Source organism: Lepus europaeus, chromosome 7 (genome assembly GCF_033115175.1).
Source record: "Lepus europaeus isolate LE1 chromosome 7, mLepTim1.pri, whole genome shotgun sequence".
In the NCBI taxonomy this organism is placed as follows: Eukaryota; Metazoa; Chordata; class Mammalia; order Lagomorpha; family Leporidae; genus Lepus; species Lepus europaeus.
In genome coordinates this window covers 89,777,565-89,804,342 of record NC_084833.1, presented here as the reverse complement: position 1 = coordinate 89,804,342, position 26,778 = coordinate 89,777,565, and the positions used below count along the sequence as shown (strand labels likewise).

Here is a 26,778-nt window from a genome sequence, read left to right as displayed (position 1 = left end):
TTTGGGGACATGAAAGGGACGTAGACTATGCCTCCTCAGAAGCCCTTGTTAAAAAAACAAACACTTTCCCAGTCAGCGAGATTCCCAAGCAGGTGCGACCCTGTTTGGAAATGTGCAGCGTCACAGCAGGCCCGCTGTCGCCCCGCGGAGCGGAAAGGGTGTGGTGGGAGGAGTGGGAAGTTTTACGAAATGCTTCTTTTCTTAGAAGAAACACACTGACCGTGACTGTCTGGAAGAGGAGCTAAGGCACCGGTCTCTTAGGAGGGGTGGGACTTTGGAAGGGTGGTCCCGCAGAACCTCCTTAGGGATTTGGGCATGTTAAGGGTTTAGTTTGCAGAATGAATCTTAGGTTGAAGTTAAAATTAGGTGTGGCACCTTTAAATTGGGTTTATACATCAATCCCTGCAGAACTCCGCATGCTCATATTGTTTCAGATGCTCTACCACTTTCTTTATTTTCAAAAACATTTTAATTTACATATGGGAGAAATGGAATCAGTACTCTGTAGCCTTATGTGAGGTGAACAAAGCATTGTCGGTGTGTTGAGCAGTACTTTACATGCTTTTACTTGTGTGAACTATCCTTACAGGGATAAGTTCTCAAAACTCAGTGCAAAAGCCTGGCTAAGCCCATGAGCCCCTAAAGGGGACCCGTGTTTGTTGTCACTCAGCCTACAGGAAGGTTATAGCACTTCCTTTGTCAGAGAGTAAACTGCTTCTATATAAGGAGTTTTGTAGAAAGATTTTTTTTAACCAATAGACTGATAGCTTTCTTGGACATCAGATGGCACACTATTTTATGTCAGTGCTACTGATGAATGGCTAATAATTGGCAGGTGTGAGGAATCCACTTGCCAGTATGTTACACTCAGCTTCGTCTGCATGTTCTTCAAGTGTGAATACATACAGCATTCACTCTGTGCAGCTGATGTAAGAAGCCTTTATTATAAGATAATAGTGCACCTGATAATAAAGTGATTACTTTGTTTTGCATTTCAAGGCCGGATTCAGAAGCCAGTCAGAGCCCACAGTACAGCTTCGAGTCACTACCTCAGAAGATTTGTTTGATCTGTGGGGATGAAGCATCAGGCTGTCATTATGGTGTCCTCACCTGTGGGAGCTGTAAGGTCTTCTTTAAAAGGGCAATGGAAGGTAGGCCCGTTTTCCCTCATTCCTGATTATTGGTTTGCTTATAAATGGAAACCATTCAACATTTTATAGATATTATCCCTTGCTTCTTCTAAGAAGCATTGATATTTCTACACAACTTAAAAAGCATGATGAGGTTTGCATGATGATATAATTGTAGTACTCAAAAGGAAATGTGGCTGGATATTGTATTTGTATGTTCTTTAACAAACACTCTCACTGTTGGACACAAGCTATAACCCTGAGGACAATGCTACTATTTTTTTTTAATTTTCACTTTGTTCTACTATTTTTATGCCCATTATATATGTATAGCACTTTAAAATTATGACCATAGGAAAAATGGCAGAAGTAGTTAAAATTACATATGTACATGATATGTATATGTGTGTATATATACATATATAGTACATGTATATGATAGTTTCAAATGGATAATGCACAGATATGTGTACATTTATATAACACACATATCAAATGTGATAGTTAAAATTTTCTACCTGATTCTACCTTTTCCTTACACACATATTTATGTAATACATATGTAATGATAATTTTAAACACATTTTTATTTTCTCTTGTGAAGTGTATTTTTGTAAATGTATAGAGGGTGGAATTTTGCTTTAAGTACAACTTTCATGTTTTTCAAATCTTTATTATACCTATTTATCTAATCACTTTGGATTGATTTGCATAGTGTATTTCAACTTTTACAGAACATATTTTTAAATTTCTCTTCCTACCTACATGAAACACTAAACAACACATTTATATTGGAAGTTAAAAATACATTTAAAGAGCATTTCACATTTTAGTACTTGTAAAAAGTGTATTTTGTAACAAGCTGAATGGAGTTCAAAGTTCCCACTGGAGTACTGAGATCACACCTCAGCTAGGAACCAAAGAATTGAATGTGGGCTTTTCTGTTTACTGTTTCTGAGTTTTCTGGTCTCAAGAGCCCTCTGATTTATAAGCAGGGAAGGAAAGAATGCAAATTGTCACTTTCAGGGGTCTTTCAATGGACTTCTTCGTTTAAAAAAATGCTTTTTATATTTTAGAATGTGACCTTTTTCACAGAACATGAATGTATATAACTGATTATGAAAATCTTCAGCTGCAAGGGGTTTTAATTGCATTCTAAAATAATTGAGGCCCTGTTAAAAGAGGACACTTTTAAAAGGGTGGTGACTGAGCATGGCCTTTACTTTTCCTCTATCATTTAGTCACAGTTGCAGGAGGAGCTGCTTTGTGTGGAAGAGTCAGTTCTCTGTGGGTAACTGGAGCTATCATCCCTATCTTTTATTGACTCTGGTTTTTTGAACATTTCCTCTGCCTTATTATTTCTTCTACTCTTACAGTCTTGTCAGAATATTATAATCTTATAAGTGAATGAAACCTTTGGAATCTCCAAAAGACAAATTTATTCTGACCCAGATTCTTTTTTTGGTTGGTTGTTTGGTTTTTCTTACAGATTAGCAAGTCCCAAAAGCATAAGTTTGAGTTTCTCAGGATCACAGGACTAGCTAGTAACTGTTACTAAACCTAGGTTAGCAAATGTTTATTTAAAAAGTAAAATAAAATTTAAAAAAGGAAAACTAGAAAAAAGGACAATGTATAACAAAAATAACAAAAACCTAAGTTAGCTGCTTTTAAATTGCAATGCTTATAAATTGGAAATGGTATGAAGAAATATGTATATGGTAAATGGCTGTTTAATTCTGTTACTTCATAAACTACATATATGCAAGGAAGAGCATCATGCCTGTGAAATACAAGTGCTTTCACATCATTATGATCATGATCATCATAGCATCCAAAACCAGAAAAAATGTTTTCCCAACTGATACTTGGAAAGCAATTGTTGAAACCCTGCAGTTGGCACTGTCCTATATTGTTTTAGTCTTGAAAAGTACAGATGAAGCACCCTATTCAACTCTATTTACAAGGAGAAACTTAAGATAGAAATTGACAAACCATTCCTGAAACTAGAGCAAAGTAATAAAACTATGAGTAAATTCATTCATTCAGCGATTATTGTATACCTGTTATATTTTGACTTATGCCAAAGATACTCTTTCCCTGATTTTGCCTTTCTCTTGCTTAGATCTAAATTGAAGGTAACAACCATAGGTACTTCTTAGGGCTGCTATAATGATTGAGTTAATACACATAGAGTATTTGAAAGAATGCTGGGCATAATTGTGAGCATCTCTATTAGTGGTTTTTTATCTATAAGGAGTTTATTATGGTGTTATAGTATAATAACATCTATGGATATTAAACATTTAGGCAAAGGCTCTCACTAAATGTCTTAATAATTCTGTAACATGGAAGAGATTGGTAAGGTCTGTGAGTTTGGGCAGAGGAAAAGTAGTTGTGGGTTGGAATGATAGAGGAAGACTTCATGGAGGATATGAACCTCCCCTGGTTTATAAAAAAAAAATAAATAAAAGTCTGAGGATTGAGAAGAGCTTTTTAAGTGTGAGAGATTGCAGGAATGAGAAAGATTAGTAGGAACTATCACAGTTAGACAGAATACCAGGTTTGAAGTCCTAATGTAAAGCAGTGATATGTGATGGGCAATGAGCTAGTCCAAGTTAGAGCTACATATGGATGCCATTGTGGCCAGAAGTTGAAAATTGGTAGGCAACAATATAGATATTAACATTACCAAGGGTAGTGGTGAAGTGGTACAATTATAAAGTGCTTTCTGTATGACAGTGACTAAGTGTTTTACAGGTGTCAACTCATTCCTGATAATGTAGATATTCTTATTATCACATTTTACAAATGAGGAAACTAGGGACCTGCATTCTGCTGCTTTAATCACAGTTAAGGAAGTGGTGGCATCAGTATTTAACCCCACCAGGTATGACTCCAGAAACACTGCTGTAGACCACTATACATCCTTTCTCATGTTAGGAAATATGGCCAAAGAGAAATAGAGGGGTAGAAGAGAAAACATGAACCAAGTGATGACATGTCTTAGAAAGGTAAAAGGAAATCTTAAAAAGGAGAATGTAAGACCAGGTAGGATGAGCAGGATGTGATACAAATGAATGAATTATATCCACTTCACAGTTAGGATGAAAATGACATGACAGTCAAGGCTCAAGAACCAGTATCCCCACCTCTCCTCCAAGTTAGTAGTGCAAAAGGATAAAGCCTGTGAAGTCAGCCTGGAGAACTGTAATGAGACAGAAGATGGAATAGGTGGAAAGAAAAAAAAAAGATACCACTCAAGAAATAGGATACAGGGGTGGGGAGAGATGATGTCTCTTAACCTAAGTGAAATATTTGAGACAACAAAAAAAGTGAATAGCTCAAAAAATGGTTGAATAGTTCATTGTATTGCTTTATCTAGACTTGTTGGATTGAAGTGAAACAGAAATTGGTGAGGAATTGCCTTTCAAAGAGATGAAATAATAGTGACCTGCCAGTCCTACGAGTTCAAGCAAGTTATCTGGTGTTACGAGAGAACGACTAGTCCTCATTGGCTTTTCTTTGCGCTGAGACTAGTCGAGTGCTAGCAACAACTAGGCTAAGTGAGCAAAATAATAAACTGATACTGACATGCTCTTTTTCTTTGATTATTTTACTCCACAACAGCATTTGTGATGAATAAATTTGATGTAATATGGTTGAACACATGTTATTACAGAGTTGTAATGTATTATTATAAGTCATTAGGGTAAGTAGGCATTGATGGACTTTTAATTGTATTGCAATATTATCTATATTATTTTATTCAGGTTTTCATTACTCATAAATTGCCTTAATTACATTAGTTCATGTATTAATTTATTGAGCACCTGCTATGTGGAGGCACTACACTAGGTGCTGATAAGAGAGCAATAGAATGGGACAATCCTGACAGTGGAGTTTATAGTGTAATAAGAAAGAGGGAAATTTTATCAATTCACATGTACATAACTAACTGAAGATGTGGTAAGTAATTAGTTTATGCAGTGCTTGGACAACTAGAAAGCCTTGAACATTTAAAAAAAAAAATTGTGTGTGTACTGAACATGTATAGGCTACTTTTCTTATTATTCACGAATATAATATGGTATAACAAGTATTGATAAAGTATTTATACTGTATTAAACATTATAGATAACCTAGATGTGCATGATTATATGCAAATACTATGCCATTTTATATAAGGGGCTTGAGCATCCTTGAGTTTGGGTATCTGCAGGGGGTTCTGAAACCAATCTTCCATGGATACTGAGGGACAACTGTATTTACCGAGGAGGCCATGATTACACATCAACCTGGTGCCTGACTTTTCTCCATACTGCTTCTACTTACTGTAAGCTGCCTTTACCCCCCACTGGTGTCTAGGGGCCAAATGCAGCACTTTGGTTCTTCAGATACTCTAGAACATTGAAATAGACTAACATAGAATGAATCTTATGGTAGAAAATTGGGGAGAAAAACTTGAAGTCACCCTGCATTATGAATGAAGGACAACAGCCTGGCTAGATGCAGCCAAGAACAGACAAAGATCCACAGTACTCACTTGAAATCTCAATATCCAGAAAGCCCTGAAAACAAGTTTTTTTAGTTACTTGTCAACAATACCTGACTTGAATTCATTTGACAGCAAAGCTTGATGCAAACTCACATAAAGAGATTTTGTGTTCTGTGTGAATATTCATATATATTGTTGCATAAATATGTTTGTTTATGAAGTATTTCTGTATTTTATCTTTCTAAACTACATATGATTCTGAATTTTGAGTCAAACCTGGTCTAGAAAGTTTTAGCTAAGAGATTTTGAACATAATACTCAGCAATGAATTCATAGGCTGTTAAGAGTTGAGAGTGGTGCCTGCTGGCATCTTGCTAAGTAGCATTTCTGAAAATCAAAATGAAATGATTATAAACATTATTATTACTATTCTTACCATATTTGATGAACTCTTATTACAATATTGGATTCTGCAGAGGACTACAAAAATAAATGAATCATAATACCTAACTTCATATAGTTTCTAATTCCATCAAAGAGATAAGACAACCCCATAAGCAAGTATACCACTGGTAATATAAACTGAATGTAGTCTTGATTTCAAGGAAAGAGATCATATTTAACTAGGGAAACAAAAAATGTCTTTATGGAGAAGAGATCATGTTACATGAACTACTGAGAATGCATGAGATTTTTTATAGCAAGAGTTTTAACAATGTACTATAAACACAAAGCATGGAATGAGCACAATTACAATTTGGCTAAAGCCGGAAACAGTCTGTTGTAACTTTATATATAAATTGTTTGTGTTTTTTTTTTTTCTAGGATGATCACTTTCAAGGAATTTTCAAAGGCATTACTCCTCCCCCTTGTCCCCTCAAAGTTAGGTACCACTGCTTTAAAAGAGTGATGAGGATTATTATTATTAAACAGAAGGTTTATCAAAGTGGAGTTTGCAATTAATTGAATAGTTAGAGAGTGAGAACCCCCTAAAGATTTTTGAGCAGTGTAGAGACATATTCCAATGTATACCTTAGGAAAATTAATATATCAACTGTGTATAGGAGGAATAGAAACAGTCTAGGGGTAACCCACTGAGAATAATGCCTTCAGTGGGTAAATTGGAGCCAAGTTTATTTGAATGATTAATGCAGAGAAATTAATTTGGGGGGTGCAGGTAAAGGAATGTTGACCTAAGGAAGTAGGAAATTCATGATTACTTTATTAAATACAGAAATGATGTTGAAAGTAGTACTTGGGGAGGACAAATTATCCTCAGGGCAATGGAAATAGACTTGAACAAAGATTATATGCCTTTGACTCAGAGAGAATATCTTGAAAACTGATATATGGCTTCTTTGAGTGTAGTTGATTTCAAATTATAATGAGGAATCTTCAAAAAATTCATGTAAAAATGTGTATAATGAAAAAACTGTACCAAAATAAGCTTCTTTTAGTTAGATTTTTGTATGAGCATTTTGAAGTACCCTCATAATATTATAGCCTACATAATATACTCACCAGGATTTTGAAACAATATAATCTTTTGAGTATGATGAAACTTTTGAGTATTGAGAACATCGTAATATGTCAGTTCACTCACTCATCTGCTCATTAATGCATTCATACAAAAACAACAAAATGCCTTCTCTGTGCCAGGATTTGTGTTATATGTTGGAACTCACAAACAAGCCAAATTTATAACTTAGTGATAAAGATACTTGAACACAATATTAATATTAAAATAGAAACAGTTCATGATAGGTAGGCACTAAAGATTATGGAAGATGGGAAACAAATGACTCTGGTGTTTAATTATTGGGGTTGAAGTGGGAAAGGATGAAGCCTGATGAAGCATTAGATAAAAGCACTAAATTTTAAAAATTAGTTTAATTATACTTTGTAGCAGTGTTTGTGTTAACAGTAAAGACCACAGTGGTTGGTCTTTTGTTAAACTGAGCATTTTAGTGAATGTTTCTTTATCCAAAGATCAGTCCAGAATTGGAAAGATATGAAGAACTGAACTTTTCTGTATGCAATTATAACATAAAGTGGGGGAGTGCTATGGTTTGACACTTGATCACACCAAAACTATGCTGAAATTTAATTACCGATGATATGGTATTGAGAGGTGGTTGGGTCTTTAAGAGGTATTTGGGTGGTGGAACCTCCACCCCCATGAAAGAATTAATGAGAATGGGTTAGTTTTCTCAAGAGTGGGTTACATATAAACCATCCATTCCCCCTCCCCCCCACACACATGTACCTGCTTTCCTTCTGCTTTCCACCATGTGTTAATGCAGGGAATCCCTCACCAGATGCAGCTCCCCAGTCTTAGACTTCCCAGGCTCCAGACCAATGAGCCAAGTACACATCTGTTCTCTTTAAGTTACCCAGTCTCAGGTATTCTGGTATAGAAGGGATTAGGTAACGAGGACAAATGCTTTGGGTTAATGCTGTTATGAAAGATACCCCCAGAGAGCTAGCTCACCCGTTCTACCGTGTAAGGACACAGTGAGAAGATACCATCTATGCCGAATCTTCCAGTGCCTTGTTCTTGGACTTCCCAACTTCCAGAATGGTGAGAAATAAATTTCTGTTGTTTATAACCCACCTAGTTTATTGTGTTTTGCTATAGCAGCCTTAATGGACTAAGACAATGTAGAACTCAGAACCTGAAGCAAAGTGCTACAGTTTTGTCAGCAGTGGTTAAGGACATGTGATATAGGTCTTTGTCATTCACAGATTTCACTTAATCCAATGGAAAAAAAAATTAGAAGTCCCCTTTGCATGTTCCTAAGTACTAGTGACAGATAGAAGTCCCAATAAACAAGTTCTTGCTCTTTCTACTTTGATACAAGTGGCTGAAATAATACATGTTAAACAAGCTGGTGGCAAGCTAAGTGCATTCAGCAAATATATTTGGAAAATATGCAGAACATACTGCTGAAGATTTAAAGAAATAAGTATTAAGAAAAAGTATTGTGTAGAGGGTTTACTAGTAGACCAAAGAAAGAACAGAGCTTCACAGGTCTTGATTTATATTATGGTGAATTACTGCTATAAAGTGATCACAAAAACTCAACTCAGTAGAGGTGAGGTCAAATGACTATAGGGCTAATGAAATAATTGGGGGCAAGTTTGCAAAACATGGTAACTGGGGACTCAAGGGCCCATGGTTCAGCACAAATCCCTCTTGTCAGCTGTGGTTATATACCATATTGAACATCAGTAGAAAAGATTCTGGACTTCTGAGCAGAGAGTTCAGGAAATCTACTTAGTTGGTATGGATTTTGTCAGCTCTCCAGGGGAGGTTGGAGCAAATGACGATGGAAAGAGGCTGCCTGCTTTCTCTCAATTTAGCTTCATTCTCTTCTCCACTTTTGGGAATAGGAACTACCGATGACAGGAGCCATGGAAGGGTTCATTTTATCTGACTTAACATTATCACAAGATGTATTATGATTTTTTTACTGGTTGCTAGCCTCTGTTTCAGTAATAATATACAAAAAATGTTTAAGATGAGTCAATAAAGCAAAGATAAATAGGGACGATATAGTCTCAATAGTAACTGCTTTCTGTACTTCAAAAGGTTTTATGGGAAAACTGTGCTAAACGCTGATAGGATTGTGGCTGTGATGTAAAAAGATTTCTGGTTAAGGGTTAGGTAATGTCACACGTGAAATTTCTTTACTGCTTCTTTCAGAGGTAACCTGTATATTGCAGCACACAAGTTGAAGCCTTAAGTGAACAAAGCATTGCAAGATGTCATTACTGTGGTTAGTTGTTAACACAGGGCCCAGTTAATACAGTAGAACCTTAATGATACATTGCAAGGTGATGTGTTATGGCCATGAAAACTATCTCTTGCCACACAATAGCCTTTGACTGTACAGTACTTGCAAAGAGTTGTTAAATTTAAGACAAGCTACATGTTTTAGGGAAGGATGTGTTCTCTTCTGTAAATTGTTGACATTTTGTATGACAAGTGTCTCAGTAGTACGTAGGAGGTACAAATTTAGCAGAAAAGATGCTTAAGTTTCCTGTTCAGGTTTAAGACGGTGTTCTTCATATACAAAAAGGAAATAACTCTTTTGAAAATATGTATAGAACATTTTGATAAATAGGTGTTGTGGATGATTATGTTGCTATTTGATTTTGTTATGAAAGCATTATACAGGATCACAAATTTCATCACTACATACTTAAACACATAGAAGCGGGCTTTTCTAACTTGTTAAAAAAACAAAGTTTTTTTTTTTCAGATCCTCAATGGTGAGGTTCTGAAGATATTTAACAATAATAATAGCATTGACTGAATACTTACTACATGCCAGGAACTTGGCTAAATGAGACTCAAAGTGGTTGAATCACTCGCATAGGCAAATAGCGAATTAATGGCAGAGCTGAGATAGGAATCCCAAAAACCTTCTCCCTTATCCATTACATGACATCTTATCCATTACCTAGTGTCTCTGTCCTAATTTTTTGTAATAAACACTGACATCAGGGAGGAGAGAAGTTTGCTAGCTGAATTTCTGGAGGAAAGAAGCCTTGCATAACTGGTAGGTAGGCTTGAAAGAGGAAGATCACGGCTAAGGAAGCTGCCCCGCAGTCTCATTCTCCATGGCGTCTGGACGGCTGCCTTCTACCTTCTCTCTTCTCACTTTCCTGGCCTCTCTATCAGCTGATAACCTTGCTTCTGAATTTTCTGGAAAAATTTCTAAAACTCCTGCCACTACTTGTATTCCTGTGGCATCTGGTGATTTTACTCACCTGTCAGCCACTAAATGTTTTTGCATAAAGTTCTACCAATGAGCTTTCTTTCCCCATTCTCTCTTAAACCTAATGCAATGAATTTTTTTGCCTTTGTCACTCCACTAAAACTTCCCTTGTTTATGTTTCCACATTGCTAAATCGGAGAGCCATCCTGAGTCCTATGTTATTTGACCTACTAATGCTGTTTGACAATTGCTCACTCACCTTTCTGGAAGTTCTTCACTTGATTCTTGAGAGACTGACACCATTCAGACCCTTCTTCTTTAGCTTTTGAAGTTGTAGGGCCCATTGCTCAGTATTTGGATCTCGTCCCTTCTGTTTATAGACTGACTTCTGTGGAGAGCTAATCCAGTCTCACAGCTTTAGATAATTTATCCCTATTGTGATACATCCTAAATGTCTATCTCCACCACACAACTTTCCCCTTAACTCCAGAGTTTAGGTGTAGCTGTTTACCTGTTATCTTTATAGTATGAGTACTGAACAACTTAAGCTAGTAAGTCCAAAGATTAGCTTCAGATCTACTTTGATTTGTCTGATAAACCAGTGCTTTTCCTTTGATATTCAAACTGCTTGGCGATCACCAGGGGTACTGGTTTAAGTGAAGAGTGCTGAGCCCCACACCAGGTGGAGGAAATCAAGGTATCTGGAAAAGGGATCCAGAAATCTGCATTGCAATAAGCTATTCAGGTGTTTCCTTAAGCACTCTTGACTCAGAGAGGAGCCAGGGATTTTCAGCTGTGAGGTGCCCTTGTCTGTTTTGTTTTGGAGAAAGCCAGCTCTAAAATCAATGGGAAGGTGCACACAAAGGCTTGTCCAGGAGGCCAGTTCTAAGATTATTTAAACTATTCTCAGGTCTAGATCAGGGGATCTCCCATCCTTTGCTGAGAAAAAGCTACTTTTCGTTCCCCAAAGCAGTAAGGTTAAAGTACAGAGGATAGAATTCTGTTGCTGCTACCAAGAAGGCTCCCTCCTCCACAAATAAATGCTAAAAAAAGCCTGCAGGGAGGGAGGATGGAGGCTTACACTTTTTGTGTACTTATTATGTGCCAGACACTGCAGTAGACATATTATACTGTATTTAGCTCTCAGGAGTTGCTTGAGGACTTACTACTATCCCTCTTTTCAGACAGAGGAATTGAAAAAAGGAAAGGGAGGTTAGTAACTTCTGTAATGTCACCCAGCCAGTTAGTAGTGGAGCTGCCACACTGCCAAGGCGAAACTGCTTCTGCTACACCACACCTCTCAGCACTGTTTGAAGTAAGACGTGCTAGTAGCAATTGATTTAAGAGATTTATGAGAAGAGACTTGAAAATCTGGTCTTACATTTCAGGGCCTAGACCTAAATAACAATTAGGAAAATATTAGTTAACTATTGCCATAATTTACTTTTTTACAAAGCCAGTTTCAGATGAGGTTGAGAAAACTCTGGATAAGTGGAAGAACATCTTGATTTCACCTGAAATCAAAAAAAGCAGAGTTTGCACATTAAACAATGAAGCTTAGCATTCATAAATTCATGGGTTTTGTACTCTAGAAGAAAATATAAACTGCATGAATATGAGATAAAGAATGAACAAATTATATGTGTGTTGTAATCTTATATTACAGTAGCACATTGATTTAAACCACCTTGTTGGCAAACAGTTTGGTAATTTTCATGTTTTTATGTGAATGTTTTAAACCTCTTTCTCAATGGTATGCGTTATTTTTTTTTTTAAAAAAAAGTGTGTAACATATTATACCTTACTTTTCCTAAATGCCTACTGGCTAGCTAAATACATAATTGTAGGTGTCAGGTGTGGCTAGTTAGATGCTGCCTATAATTTGGTGTTTTACAAGTGAAAAGATGTGTAAATAATTAGGAGCCTCTCAAAAAGAGCCAGAAGGATGGTTTTGTTGAGAAAAGAAGTAGGAAAGCAGCTTCGGGAAGGATGAAGGGGAGGCTGTTCTGTGTCAGAAAGAAATTAAATTTAAGAGAAATGAAGGAAAGAAGGAAAAATAATTCTGAGCAGTAACAGGAAGGACTCTGTTCCTTAAAAAAAAATTCAATACTGGAATGTGTCATAAATAGAGTTCTAGAAACTGCTTGGTTCTGCCTTCAAAATATATCCAGGTCTGACCTCTCCCCACCTCGCTGACCACTTTGGTTCAGGATACCATTATGTTCCTTTCCATTTATTTCGATATCCTCTTAATCCCATGTCCCCCCTTGCCCTCCTAGAGCCTGTTCTTATCCTAGAAGTGAAAGTGATGGTGTTAAAATCTGAGTCAGATTGTATCATTCCTCTTCTCAAAGCCCTCTATTTGCACTGTATTTCTGTCACAGAAATAATCCAAGTTTTCCTAGGACACCAAGCCCTATTGCACTCCTACTTTCTACTCCTGTTCTTTTTGGCTCTATCAGCTCTCTCATTACCAGCTTCCTGAAATGGTCCAGGGAACCACTCAGTATCTTGGCAACTGGCTCTTTCCTCTCTCCTTCCTTTTCCCCAAACTCTTCCCACATCCAGCTCAACCTAACTTCCATCTCCAGTGGATGTCCTGAAGAATTCCAAACATCGATGATTGCCAGTTTCTCATTTAATTGTTAGCATTCTCCCACTAGAGTGTTGTCAAGTTGTCTAATTTAATACTTCTATCAATAACAGATTAAGAATGGGCACGTGGCATAGCAGTTGAGAAGCCTGGGACACCTGCATCCCATATCAGAGTGCCTGGGTTCAAATTCGGGTTCTGCTTCCAGTTCTAGCTTCCTGCTAATGTGTAACCTAGGAGGCAGCAAATGATGGCCCTGGTACTTCAGTCTTCACCTGTGAGAGACCTGCATTGGCTTCTAAGTTCCTCGCTTCTCTGTGGCCAATGGTGACTTGGGAACTTGGGGAGTAAACTAATGGATGGAAGATTTCTGTATCTGTCTCTGTCCCTACCTTTCAAATAAATAAATACAGCAATTTTAAAAAGTATTAAGCAAATTAGAGCTTAAGACTAGCAAGTTCAGCAAATGTATTAATCAATTACAGAAAATAGCCACCTGGGGTCTTTTTTATACTGTATAATCAGCAGCTAGAACAATGTTGGCACAAAGGTTGATATTCAAAAGGTATTTGTTTACTGAATGGTCATTATCATTACCTTTTAAGGATGTATCTTTGTCTCTTATGGTGCCACAGGTTTTATGTTACTTAAGGGTCAAAACGACAGCTGACCCGTTATTTTTCAGATGAGGGGTGTGAAGCACCACGCTGTTAAACCATCTATTCAAGATCATAGAGCTAATAGCTGGTAGAACTTGGATAACAAAAGTAGATTTAGCCATAAAAGAGACATTTCACTTTGTAAGTCAAAAGGAATCACTGCTTCCCAAGAAAATACAATTTCAAGTGCTACTCTTTTGCATTTATTGGAAAATTTACAGTTTTTATTTAAAAAGAAAATGTCAAACATGAGTTTAAATGAGACAAAAAACCTGGTTAACTACCAAGAAAAAAAATTGGGCAAACCTCAGACTCCCTTATGAAAGTACTGAATGGCTGGGATAGGCTAGAGTTCTGTCAAGTTAATTTGCATTTCATGAGTGAAGACACCATATAGTACATGCTTAAATATCTAAGAGTTTAAGCATATGCCCAGTGTTGTCTGAACCACTTGTCTGTATGATATTTGGAGAACATTGGGATTCCTGCTGTGGCCTGTGGTTCAGGGTGTAGCTCAGCAGCTTTCTGGTATAAGAGACAGGAGTGGGGCTAGTGGTGTGGCACAGAAGGTTAAGCCTCTGCCTGCAGTGCCAGCATCCCATATGGGTACCAATTCGAGTAGCAGCTGCTCCACTTCTGATTCGGCTCTGTGCTATGGCCTGGGAAAGCGGTGGAAGATGGCTTGGGACCTGCACTCAGGTGGGAGACCCGGAAGTTCCTGACTCCTGGCTTTGGCCTGTCCCAGCCCCAGCTGTTGTGGCCATTTGGGGAGTGAACCAGTGGTTGGAAGATTGATCTCTCTCTCTCTCTCTGCCTTTCAAATAAGTTGATAAATGTTTAAAAAGAGAGAGAGAAAGAGAGAGAGAGAGAGAGAAAGGGAGACAGGAGCACCTTCCTCTGCTCGCTCTGCTGACTGCCAGGCTGTTGTAGTTTGAGCCAGGAGCTCCTTTCAGGTGTCATGTGCTCATGTGTTCGTGTCTGATACCCAGTGCACATTTCTCTGCTGACATATTCTGTATCACATCAGTTCCTAGTTCAAGACTCTTTAGGTCTACTTTTAGGTAATTTTGTGCACATTAATTACCATTTCTCCTTGGGGAAACTAAAGCTATGTAATAGCTATTTTGTTATATGAACACATGAAATAAGTTGGTTTACTTTATTGTAATATTAGTCTATAATGGTGCTCAATGAGATTTTGTTTCCTTCCATTCTTCTTTCCCTTGGCCTCTCTCCTTTTCTTTACTTTTATTGAAACCCTTTGCATCTTATGTTAAGATACTCCAACCAGTTACTTTGGCACAGCCCTTGTTCACACCCTGCCAAGTGTTCATTCCTCCCTTCTCTCTCTTTTTTTTTTTTTTACTTGTTTGACAGATAGAGTTAGACAATTAGAGAGAGAGACAGAGAGAAAGGTCTTCCTTACGTTGGTTCACTCCCCTAATGGCCGCTACGGCCGGTGCTACGCCAATCCGAAGCTGGGAGCCAGGTGCTTCTTCCTGCTCTCCCATGCCGGTGCAGGAGCCCAAGCACTAGGCCATCTTCCACTGCCCTCCTGGGCCACAGCAGAGAGCTGGACTGGAAGAGGAGCAGCCAGGACTAGAACCCAGCACCCATATGGGATGCTGGCACCGCAGACGGAGAATCAACCAAGTGAGCCATGGCGCCAGCACTCCTTCCTTCTCTTTTAACTTCAGTTTTATGTGCCCAGCTCCCAATTAACTCTTGGGAAAAACTAGTTGCAAATTCTGTCTCTTCTGTGTGCATCTTCAGAATACTTTGGATTTTTGAAGACGGCACTAAAAAAAAAGGATTGTACAATGAACATTTTTACTCAGTTATTTGAAAGTAAGGTGCAAACATCATGATATTTTACCTGTTAATTCTTCAAAATTTATATCCTAAAGACAAGGATATTCTTTTTTAAATATTTATTTATATTAAAGGCAGTGTTATAGAGAGAGGGAGAGAGAGAGAGATTTTCCATCTGCTGGTTGACTCCCCAAATAGCCACAATAGCCAGAGCCAGGCCACTCCAAAGCCAGGATTCAGGAGGTTTTTCCAGGTTTCCCATGTGGGTTCAGGGACCCAAGCACTTGAGCCATCTTACGCTACTTTTTCAGGCCATTAGCAGGAAGCTGGATTGGAAGTGGCACAGCCAGGACTCAAGCCAGTTCTGATATGGGATGCTGGTCTCGCAAGTGGCAGCTTTACCTGCCATGCCACAACGCCAGCCCCAAGGATATTCTTTATTATAACAGCAACATTGCTACTCCTGATACATTTAATGTTGATATAATAATTTTCTAATATTTATTGGATATTAGAATTTCTTTCTATGTTCCCAAAACGTGCTGTTTAGAGTCATTTTTTTCTATTCAGGATCCAATGAAGGACTATGCATTTCATTAGCCAACAATCCATTTAGTTTTCTTTAACCTAAAAAAATCTTGGACCTTTTTTGTCATTCAAAACATTGATATTTTATAGAAATCTAGGCTAGCTGTTTAGTAGAAAATCCCACAATCTGAATTTGTCTTACTTTTCCCCAGCATGATTAGAGTCAGGTTGAACTTTTTGACAATAGTACTACACAGGCCAACAGTGCTCAGACACTCCAGTCTCATGATGATCCCTTTACTTGTTTAAACATTGTTGAGAGCCTGAAAATTATCTTGTATGTGGATTACATCTGCCAGTATTTATATATTTGAAATTAAAACATAATTTCTGAACTTTTTATTAATTAATTCTTAAAATAACAGACCTATTAGATACTTTTTTTTTTCAAACCATAGACTATAATGACAAGCATGGCATTGTTTTAGAGTTTTAGAAGTCATTCTAATGTCTGCTTTAATAGAAGTCAGCTGGATCCTTGTATTTACATCCACATTCAGTCTGTTGTAATATGTTGTTTTGGTTGAAGAATAAGAAGAAAACGTGACCTCACAGAGACATGTAGTTGGAAAACAGAGGAGTATTTTAATTGTCTTTCAAACTTGATGAGTGGTGATCCTTTTTTTAGGGGTTGCAAAAGGATGATTTTCTGCCTTTTTATTATTTCTGATTTTATCAGTTACACGTTTTTTATAGTTCTTTCTTTGTTCCAAAAGGCAACTCTAATTTATAATAGAAAGCCTAATATATTCTTGATGATTTGCATTTAATTACCAACTTTTAAGCTAATTTTAAAATGTGCTCTAGTAGCCTTCAGTGGTTGCCAGTGAATTTTTTTTCTTCTTTTTTCTTTTTTTTTTTTTTTTGTTTCTCTTATTCTTTCCATTCCATGTGTCATTATGCATTCATGACTATTTGAATGAATGCTGTGTTCGAACTGTCTTAGGTCATTTTCTGTTTCTAATACTACAACATCATAGATTGGGTAAGTTATAAAGAAGAGAGGTTTATTTTGTCTCACAGCACTGGCCCAATTGGGAGCCACTTCTGGTGGTGGCAGAGTCCCAAGACAGCACAGGGCATCACATAGTGACAGAAAAGGAGTAGAGGAGAGATCTAGTCAAACTAGCTACCCACTCTTGAGATAACTCATTCACCCATGAATACTTGCCTAGGAGGATTAATATATTATGAAGGCAGAGCCCTATTAAAGTCCTCTTTAAAGTCCCACCTCTTGTTGCCTCATATTGGAAATTAAATTTCAACATGAGTTTTGAAGGTGACAAATCATACGTTTTTATACAATTTTTTAATTAGCCCTCAGTCAAGTCAAATCCTCTGTCACAACAAAGCATCTCAGGTTTAACGTGTACATTTATTTAAAATAAAAAACTTATTTGAAAGGAAGAGTTACAGAGAGGGTTTGGGGAGGGTGGGAGAGGGAGAGAGTGAAAGTGAGCACATAAGAGAAAATCTTCCATCTGCTGGTTCACACTCCAAATGGTCAAAAAGGCTGGGACTGGGCAATGTTGAAGCCACGAACCTGGAATCCATCCATGTCTGCTTTCCTAGGCACATTAGTAGGGAATTGGATTGGAAGTGGAACAGATAGGACTTGAACCAGTGCTTATATGGGATGCTGACATCGCAGCTAGTGGCTTAACCTGCTATACCAAAACATTGGACCCTCAAGTTAAACATTTCTTTCCCCAGTCCCAGATCATCCATTTCTTACGTGATACAAAATTGACACTAGGCATTGCCAAATGTCCTATAAAGGATGAGAGAAGGAGGTAAAATTACCCCTTGTTGAGAATTATTGGCTTACATTTTTATTTCTAGCAATATTAAAATATTAACCAAATTGTTCCATCTATATGTATATGAGGGTATATGAGGGGGGTCTTCAAAAAGCTTATGAAAAATGTGTTATGAAAAGAATATGCATGGATTAGAAATTTTTTCACCAAATTTGGTCTTCAATTATGTTTTCCATGAACTATTTGAAATACTTTTGTATCTGTATGTGTATTTGTATACATATGCATAATATCTGTGTGACCCCTAACAATAAACCCACTCTGTAGCTTGTCTTTCCATCCCCTGCATGAAATTTTAGACCAGTCCCAGAGTTTTTAATCAAAAGAAGAATCCCATGTCTGTAATCCAAATGCCCAGGCCAACCTTTTAGTAAAAATTCCGAAATCACATTTCTTTTGGGATTTCCCCCTTGCCCTAGTGCAGTACCACATGCCTGGGCTTGAAGTTTCCAGGGCAAAATGAACACGATCAACTTCTTCTCTGTTTACCCAACTATACTCCTATGGACCCATTAGTACTTTAGTTGACCTCTCCAGGACCAAGGCTGAGAAGTGAGGTTGGAGAGGGGCAGAGTGGTCTCCAACAGGTAAAAGTGTAACCCCCAGCAGCATTCCTGGCATTTAGTAGATCCTTAGAGTCTCTGCTTCTCCTAACTGCCTCTTCTGGTGAGTCCATGGGGCTGTTTCGCTGGGAAGTTCCAACTGTCATCTGGCAGTGAAGGTGATGCCTCTCTTCTCTGCCACTTCTGATTGTGACCCTCAGCTTCTGTACTCTGAGTGGGCAGCCCTGTTGGATCACAGTGTCCTCCATGTTATCCTTTTAGAACAATCTTTTAACAGAAAGAAAGATTTTATTGACAAATATTGTCAGAAAAGTACTCAAACACATGAAGCTTATGAAGTATTACCAAGTAAATAAAGCCATGTTACTATCACCCAAAGGTATAATGTTAAAAATCACTGGGCTTCCTGAAGCCCCATTTTGCTCTCTCTGGCCACTTTACCCACCACCACTCTAACTTCTAACATCAGAGATTGGTTTTGACACTTTGAGAAATTTTTATTAATAGAATAATACAGTATTTTTCTGTGTCTACTTATTTCTCACATTATACTTATGTAGCCCAGCCACATTTTTGAATGGCTTAGATAGATATTCATTCTCATAGCTGTATAATGTTACATTGAATAAAATAGAGTTTATTTACATATTATGTACATTATTCTATAGATGATCATTTGTTTTTGTTTCATATTTGCACATGTGCTCACACTTGTCCCTAAAGGTATTTTTGGTATTTATTTCTTATAGGACCCTAGAAAATTTCAGTGATCCTGTATCAGTCTTTGTTTTTTGGCACAGGTTCCTATACAATGTGGTAGTGAAAATTCACCCTCTATTATAGACTAAGATTTTATTTAGCTTGTTTTGTTTTTAGTCATGGTTGATTTCTTCCCCCATCCAATGTTTTGGATAGATGTGTAATTTTTTTTTATTTTTTATTTTATTTTATTTATTTATTTTTTGACAGGCAGAGTGGACAGTGAGAGAGAGAGAGAGAGAGAGAGAAAGGTCTTCCTTTGCCCTTGGTTCACCCTCCAATGGCCGCCGCGGCTGGCGCGCTGCGGCCAGCGCACCGCGCTGATCTGATGGCAGGAGCCAGGTGCCTATCCTGGTCTCCCATGGGGTGCAGGGCCCAAGCGCTTGAGCCATCCTCCACTGCACTCCCTGGCCACAGCAGAGAGCTGGCCTGGAAGAGGAGCAGCCGGGACAGAACCGGCGCCCCGACCGGGACTAGAACCCGGTGTGCCAGCGCCACAAGGCGGAGGATTAGCCTAGTGAGCCGCGGCGCTGGCCTAGATGTGTAATTTTTAAAATATATTTATTAATTTATTTTCATCTATTTAAAGGAAGGCAACAGAGATCAAGAGCGGGATGGAGGGGGGGGGAGGGAGAGGAGAGAGAGAGATAGAGGTCTTCTATTGGTTGGTTCATTCTCCCAAATGCCTACAACTGCCAGGGCTGGGCATGGCTGAAGCCAGGAACTCAGAATTCCATCTGGGTCTCCCATGTGGGTGGCAGAGACCCAAGCACTTAAGCCATCATCTGTGTATCCCAGGATGCATTAACAGGAAGCAGGGTTGGAAGGAGAGGTGCTGGGACTTGAACCAGAACTTCAATGTGGGATGTAAGTGTCATAAGCAGTGGCTTAAGCTGCTTCTTTACAATGCCTGCCTCCAAGAAATCATAATTCTTCAAGACTTTGGAAAAGGAGAGATAAAAAATAGTGAAATGAGAAAAGAATTGAATATATATGTTTAATATGTAAAGGAATAAAATAGAGTAAGTCAGTTTAGTACTACCTACAAATTGCAGACTTGGGAGCTGGTACACGGAGCGGGGCAGATTCTTTCTACCACAAACTCACTGAATGTTGGGTACAATTTAGAAGCATGCTTCCTGTCAGGGAAAGAAAAAAAGAAAGAAAGAAAGAAAGAGAGAGAGAGAGAGAGAGAACGAAATTTGCACTGTTGCAAATTTTACTTATGAGTTCCTCAGGTTTGGAGAGGGGCTTAGGGAGAGCTAGACAGTATCTCCTAATTGAATGAGCTCTCCTATTGTTTATGACTATGACATGCTTCTTGCTAGTGGTGGCTTCTAGCTTATAAATGCTTTGAATGTCTTCTGAGATGGAGAAGTTATGGGGAGACAGCAAGAATGTTAGAAAATGGAATGTTTTGGGTGATTTAATAGTGACTTGTTAAATACTGGCAATTTTATGTTGGACTAATGAAAAACAATAATGTGCAGTTTGAGTCCTCAGCCTTTGGTTTATGAGGAATGAGCAGGTGTATCTGGACAAGGATGAATTTTTCAAAACAAGAATATAAATTGAGGATTATTGTCTGAAGAAAAGTGCTAGCAGAGGTGGTTGTGTTGGATTTGCAACCCACCAAGTTTAATATTTGACATATTTCCAGGGTAATATTGTGACAGAGTCAACAGATTTGTGCCTGAGATTTCTTCATCTGCATGTACAGCCAGGTACATGATGGGATGGCACACGTAATGGGTGGCTCTTTCTGCATTCCTTGCATTCTTGGTGGCTCTGAGTCCTGACCAAGTGTTGTAGTGGCAGTGCCTGGGCGTCATGCCAAATTATCTGAGTCAGCTCTAGTTAGAACTGTCTGACTGCAAAATTGCTTTGACCAAAAAAAAAAAAAATGCTGAGAGAAGACTAACCTCTAATTACACCCCTTTATTTTGCTTGCATGATGATTTGCTTGCACTTTGGCAACCCATGACACAGTGATAAAAGTGACCATAGAGAGGGTGGACTGAGTTTCCAGATTTCTTTAAGACCTTCCAGATCTCAATGATATGAGTAATGCCAACCGTTTAACATAGTGACTTCATGCCAATGGTCTCAATCACTTCACAAATATTAAAAATGTTCCTTTATACTCCAAGCTTACATACTGTACTTCTAAGTTCTTTTTCTCCTTCAAGAAATGTAAAAATTGCATTTTAAGGTAACTTTAATTTCCTTAATTATACTTGAAAATATGTTTAAATTTAGTGCTTATCAATTCTTTCATACAAGACTTCATATGCTCTCTATTGCTGACTGGGTTACATCTTCAGGAACTTCTTTAGGAAAATTGAGGGACCTTATTTCCTCATTTTATGTATATTTGAGAATATTTTTTCCTTGCCTGTATGTACATGAGCATCACAAACACTAACAAACAGATATTAAGTGCCCTTGAATAACTTCACTTGATATGGAAGTCTTAAATCACATCTACAATAAATCTAACTATATGTTTGGGAGTTAGCCATGTGATAAACATGATTATAGCATGGATTCATTATGTACTTGCTATACACCAGACCATTCTGTGTTCTTATGTGAACACATGTAATCCTTAGATGCAACCCTAGGTACTAATATTATACTCATTTGTTTGCTGAAGATCCTTTAGATAATAAATTGTGAGTTTTAATTTCAAATTTAAGTAGTACGGCTCCCAAGTCCCTACTCTTAACATCCTGTAATACCTCTCAAGAAAATTAGCCTAAAATATTTAGTAGTGTAACTTTAGGGATGTTATTTAATGAAAATAAATAAAATGAAAATAATAATCTCATAATTTCTGTGATAATTAAATGAGTTAATACACACAAACAGCTCATAACAATGCCTGGCATGTATAATAAGTGCTTCTTGTTATCTCAAGAATATTAAGCTGCAGATCTGAGCCTAGAACAAACAGTAACTGCTCTTTAGCACTAGGTAGAGTGTCAGCAAATACCATACATTTTAATTTAGTAGGGAAGAGGTGGATTATTTAATAATTAGCATTGGATTATAGCAGATACTCACTAATCAATTCTTATTGAATGAATAAGAATTTTGTGAAAGTGTAAAACCACTTCACAAATATTAATCAATAGATATTAAGTATCCCTTTGGTCTGACTAGACAGAATGGAAATATTTTGGTCTTTTCCTGTTGCAATCACAAAAACACATCAGACTGAATATAAACATGAGAACTTGCTTCTCACAGCTGGAGAGGATGTGAAGTCCCAGGTCAAAGTGCTACATATTTGGTGTCTTGTGAAGGCTTGCTCTTTGCTTCTAGGATGGCGCCCCTTGCTGTGTTTTCACATGGCAGAGGGAGCTGGAGCATTCAGGACTTAACTCCTAAAGGCCCCTCCTCCTGATACTGTTGTACTGGGTAGAATTCAGCTTTCAGAATGAATTTGGGAGAAACACAGACATTCAAACACTAGCAGGAAGGAAACATGAAAATGAAAATAGTTCCATGGTAATGAAATTGTAGCTGATTTTCTGTTTTGAGTTTCCTTAGTTTGTTGGAAGAATTCTCTAACAATATAGTGTATGGCATTATAACCAGAAAACCACTACATTTGACCTCACTTAAGTTGAGTTTGAGGCAACCGCAGAATGATGATTGGAAGGTCAGAGCTCAGGATGAGATTCTGCAACCACCCGAAGAGTGTATACAGTGGAATCCACGCACAAGGACTCAGCAAAGGAAGAGAGATTGACAAAAGAAACTTAAAAGGAGTTATTGGGAAAACAAGTGGAGAATCAGGAATCAGGACACAAAGCAGTGGGGCAGGTTGGGGGAGAAATCCCAACAGGCAGATGACTTGAGGTCAAGACAGAATCCACAGCACTGAGGAATGAAGAAAGCCTTGATTATGCTAAGCCACTTCATAAGAATAGTGAATGTACAAGGCAAATTATTGTATGCCAAAGAGTAAATGAAATTGGTTCGAGACAGCAAATGTTCCACAACCTCATTCAGTGACTAAGGAAAGTGTGGAGCCAGGGAATTCAGAGGGAAATAGACTTCCTTTTCTCTGCTGCTGGAATTTTGGGGAATGGAAAAATGTGGTGGGGAAAGCAAGGTATCATTTGGAAAGAGAAAATACTTTATGAGGAAAGGGAGGTAAAATGATGGTGCAAGATTTGAAAGCTGGAGGGGAACGAATGCTTTTAGGAGGACAGGCAGAGAACCTGAGAACCTTGGTAAGGAAATTCTTTTTCTGAGACAGTGAAGAAGGAGGTGCTGTTGTCAGTAATTTAAGAAGCAGAAGGGAAACAAATCAGCGGCACTCTACATGCAGTTGTTTTCACCAGGCTTGTTTTCTCTGTTTATGGCCAAGGTGTATGGGATAGTACCATCTCCTTTCAAATAACTGTTACATCCTTGTGCACTATTTGTTTTATCTTCTGTATAGTATGGAAAAATCTATTTTCTGTTATTTCTTATGAAAGATTTGTATAGGGGATAGACAGTTAGATAGGCTGAGTGACTTATAAACATCATTTAGCAGAGATAGATTGATTGACATACAAACATCTTACTCCCACAGTCACTCCTTTAAGCTGAGTATATAACTCATGGGAAAGTCTAATCAGAGTGGTGTGCAGTACACTCTGCTAACCTACTGTAGTACAGGCATTACGTGCACAGGAGTGAGCATGGATATGAAGCTTCATAACTACCCTTATTAAAAAGAAAGCCTAACTCCAAGGACCCCTAAAGAAAACAATGAACATTAAGATGTGGCTGTACACAGACGTAAGTTCATGGAGGAATACGTTTTAAGAAAAGAATGTTTTTCTAAAAATGCCCCAGATCAAGAACCATTTTGTTATTAGCTGTGCCACAGATATGGCCTTTTTGGGTTTTTGCCCTTTGCTACTTGTGCGTATCCATCCTTTCCTCTGCTTGATTAAGTACATGTTTAAGGACCTCTGTAATGCTTCCTGCAAACTTTGCCTGAGGAATGACTGTGATTTCCGATTCTGATGTTGACAGATGTAAAATACTGCAGGGAAATGTCATCATTTAAAAAAATTATTTATTTATTTAACTTGGAAGGCAGAGAGAAAGAGAGAGAGCGAGAGAGAAGAGAGGGATTTCCCATCTGATGGTTCACTCCCCAAATGGTTGTAATGGGTAGGGATGGGCCAGGCTAAACTCCATCCAGGTCTCCCATGTGGGTGGCAAGGGCCCAAGTACTGGAGCCATCTTCAGGTTCTTTCCCAATAGTGTTAGCAGGGAGCTGGATGGAAAGCAGAGTAGCTAGGACTTGAACTGAACCCAAAAGGGAGTGCTGTTACTGTAAACAGCAGCTTAACCAGCTGTACCACAATGCCAGCCCGATTTCATGATTTTTTAAAAATTATCTGTTACACTTAAGGGATATGTGTGTAAAGACTCACAATCTTGGCCAGCTCCGCGGCTCATTAGGCTAATTCTCTGCCTGCGGCGCTGGCACAACAGGTTCTAGTCCCGGTCGGGGTGCTAGATTCTATCCCGTTCGCTCCTCTTCCAGTCCAGCTCTCTGCTGTGGCCCGGGAAGGCAGTGGAGGATGGCCCAAATGCTTGGGCCCTGCACCCCATGGGAGACCAGGAGAAGCACCTGGCTCCTGGCTTCAGATCAGCGCAGCGCTCTGGCCGCGGCGGCCATTGGGGGGTGAACCGACGGCAAAGGAAGACCTTTCTGTCTCTCTCTCTCTCTCACTGTCTCACTGTCCACTCTGCCTGTCAAAAAAAAAAAAAAAAAAAAAAGACTCACAATCTGATTTAAAGGTATTTTTGGAAAAATAGAGGACAAAACAGTAAGTTTTCTACTTAATTGATGGTTACACATTTCAGCTGATGTTTTCTCCATTTTCATTCAATCTTAACACATTAGATTGCTTTATACCATATTGAATGGGACATATTTGTGTTTTAAAAATCATCATTGTTGGCCAGCGCTGCGGCTCACTAGGCTAATCCTCCACCTGCAGCACCAGCACCCCGGGTTCTAGTCCCGGTTGGGGCGCCGGATTCTGTCCCGGTTGCTCTTCTTCCAGTCCAGCTCTCTGCTGTGGCCCGGGAAGGCAGTGGAGGATGGCCCAAGTGCTTGGACCCTGCACCCTCATGGGAGACCAGGAGGAAGCACCTGGCTCCTGGCTTCGGATCCTACACCAGCCGTGGTGGCCATCTGGGGAGTGAACCAATGGAAAAAGGGAGACCTTTCTCTCTGACTCTCTCTCTCTCTCTCTCACTGTCTAACTCTGCCTGTCAAAAAATAAATCATCATTGTTGAATATTGAGTTCATATTCCAGACTGTATCAAAAGCGTAAGTAGTTTCCCTTACACAAAATGACCCCAGGATAATGTGTTTGATTTCTATTTCTTCTATAATTCTTTCTTCTCCTTTATTGAGTACTCCTTTCTGTTTTAAATTGTTCTTTCATTATCATGGTTACTATTCAGTGTTTTCTAATTTGTGGTCAAAGTAAACCAAATATAGTAGTCAGTATAATAAAGGGTTTTTTTTTTTAATATGCTATTCATAAACATTAAATCCTTTAAGAGAAAATCAGCCCCAGATAGGACTAAGTGTGTAGATTTTTAGGAAATCTATTTCAGAGACCTCTTTAATTGTCTAATCTGTATCTGTTTCCTTGAAGTCTTAGAAGTCATAAAGAAGGGTTTTACTAAGGAGTCCACTATCTTTCACAAATAGTGTTTATCAGCACCAATCTTGAAATGACAGAAGTAGCTAAAGGCAGTGTGATGGTAACCAGCATTCAGAAGGTTCACAAAATGTACCAAATATATTTTAAAGGAGCCCTGGAATTGATTTTTATGCCATATTCCTCCTCTCATTTAGGCTTCTGAAAGCACAGGTGAAGTATTGAGCAGATTTATGACATCACCAACATTCATCATGCTGAGCTAAAGGCTGACTGAGAGATTCATACACTTGCTGATGTGCACCTACCCCAGGGTATTTCAATTGTTGTATGGAATTTCCAGGGGTCTTTAGATGTTGTAAGTATTTTTTACTTTTTTTTTTTATTTTAGGGCAGCATAACTATTTATGTGCTGGAAGAAATGACTGCATTGTTGATAAAATCCGCAGAAAAAACTGCCCGGCATGTCGCCTCAGAAAGTGCTGTCAAGCTGGCATGGTCCTTGGAGGTAATTCTGATGTTTTCATCAATAGTATACTATCTAGTGTTTATGCTATCAAACAGTGCATTAGAAAAATCCTAATTTTTCTTATTTATTTTTGTTCTTCCTCCTTTTCTGTCTTGATTGTTGGTAGTAACTTCATTCTTGACTATGTAAATGAAGCAATGTATATCATTCTATTACCTATAGATTTCCAGCATATTGAAATCTGTCATGAGAAAACTCCATTCATCTCTGTTCTCTATAAGTAATATTATGAGTAGTGCATTGACCTGTTTGAATCACTTGAATTGGAATCTAGGCTCTATAGCTCAGTGCTAGTGTGGCCTTGAGCAAATCACAAACCTTTTTTGGGCATCTGTCTCTTCATTTGGAAAATGAGAGCATTGAATCAGCTCAAAAATTGATTCTGCAGATTGGTCAGGTGCATTGCTTTT

General features: G+C 38.3%; 1 protein-coding gene across 2 annotated transcripts in view; it reads left to right on the top strand.

The window, feature by feature from the left end:
• Positions 1-26,778, top strand: part of PGR (progesterone receptor) — a 74,124-nt gene that overhangs the window by 1,828 nt on the left and 45,518 nt on the right. For both annotated transcript variants that reach the window (XM_062196917.1, XM_062196916.1), the window contains exons 2-3: positions 1,000-1,151; positions 26,231-26,347. In XM_062196917.1, the coding sequence (XP_062052901.1) occupies positions 1,000-1,151; positions 26,231-26,347 (269 nt within the window). The remainder of the gene's footprint in view (positions 1-999; positions 1,152-26,230; positions 26,348-26,778) is intronic.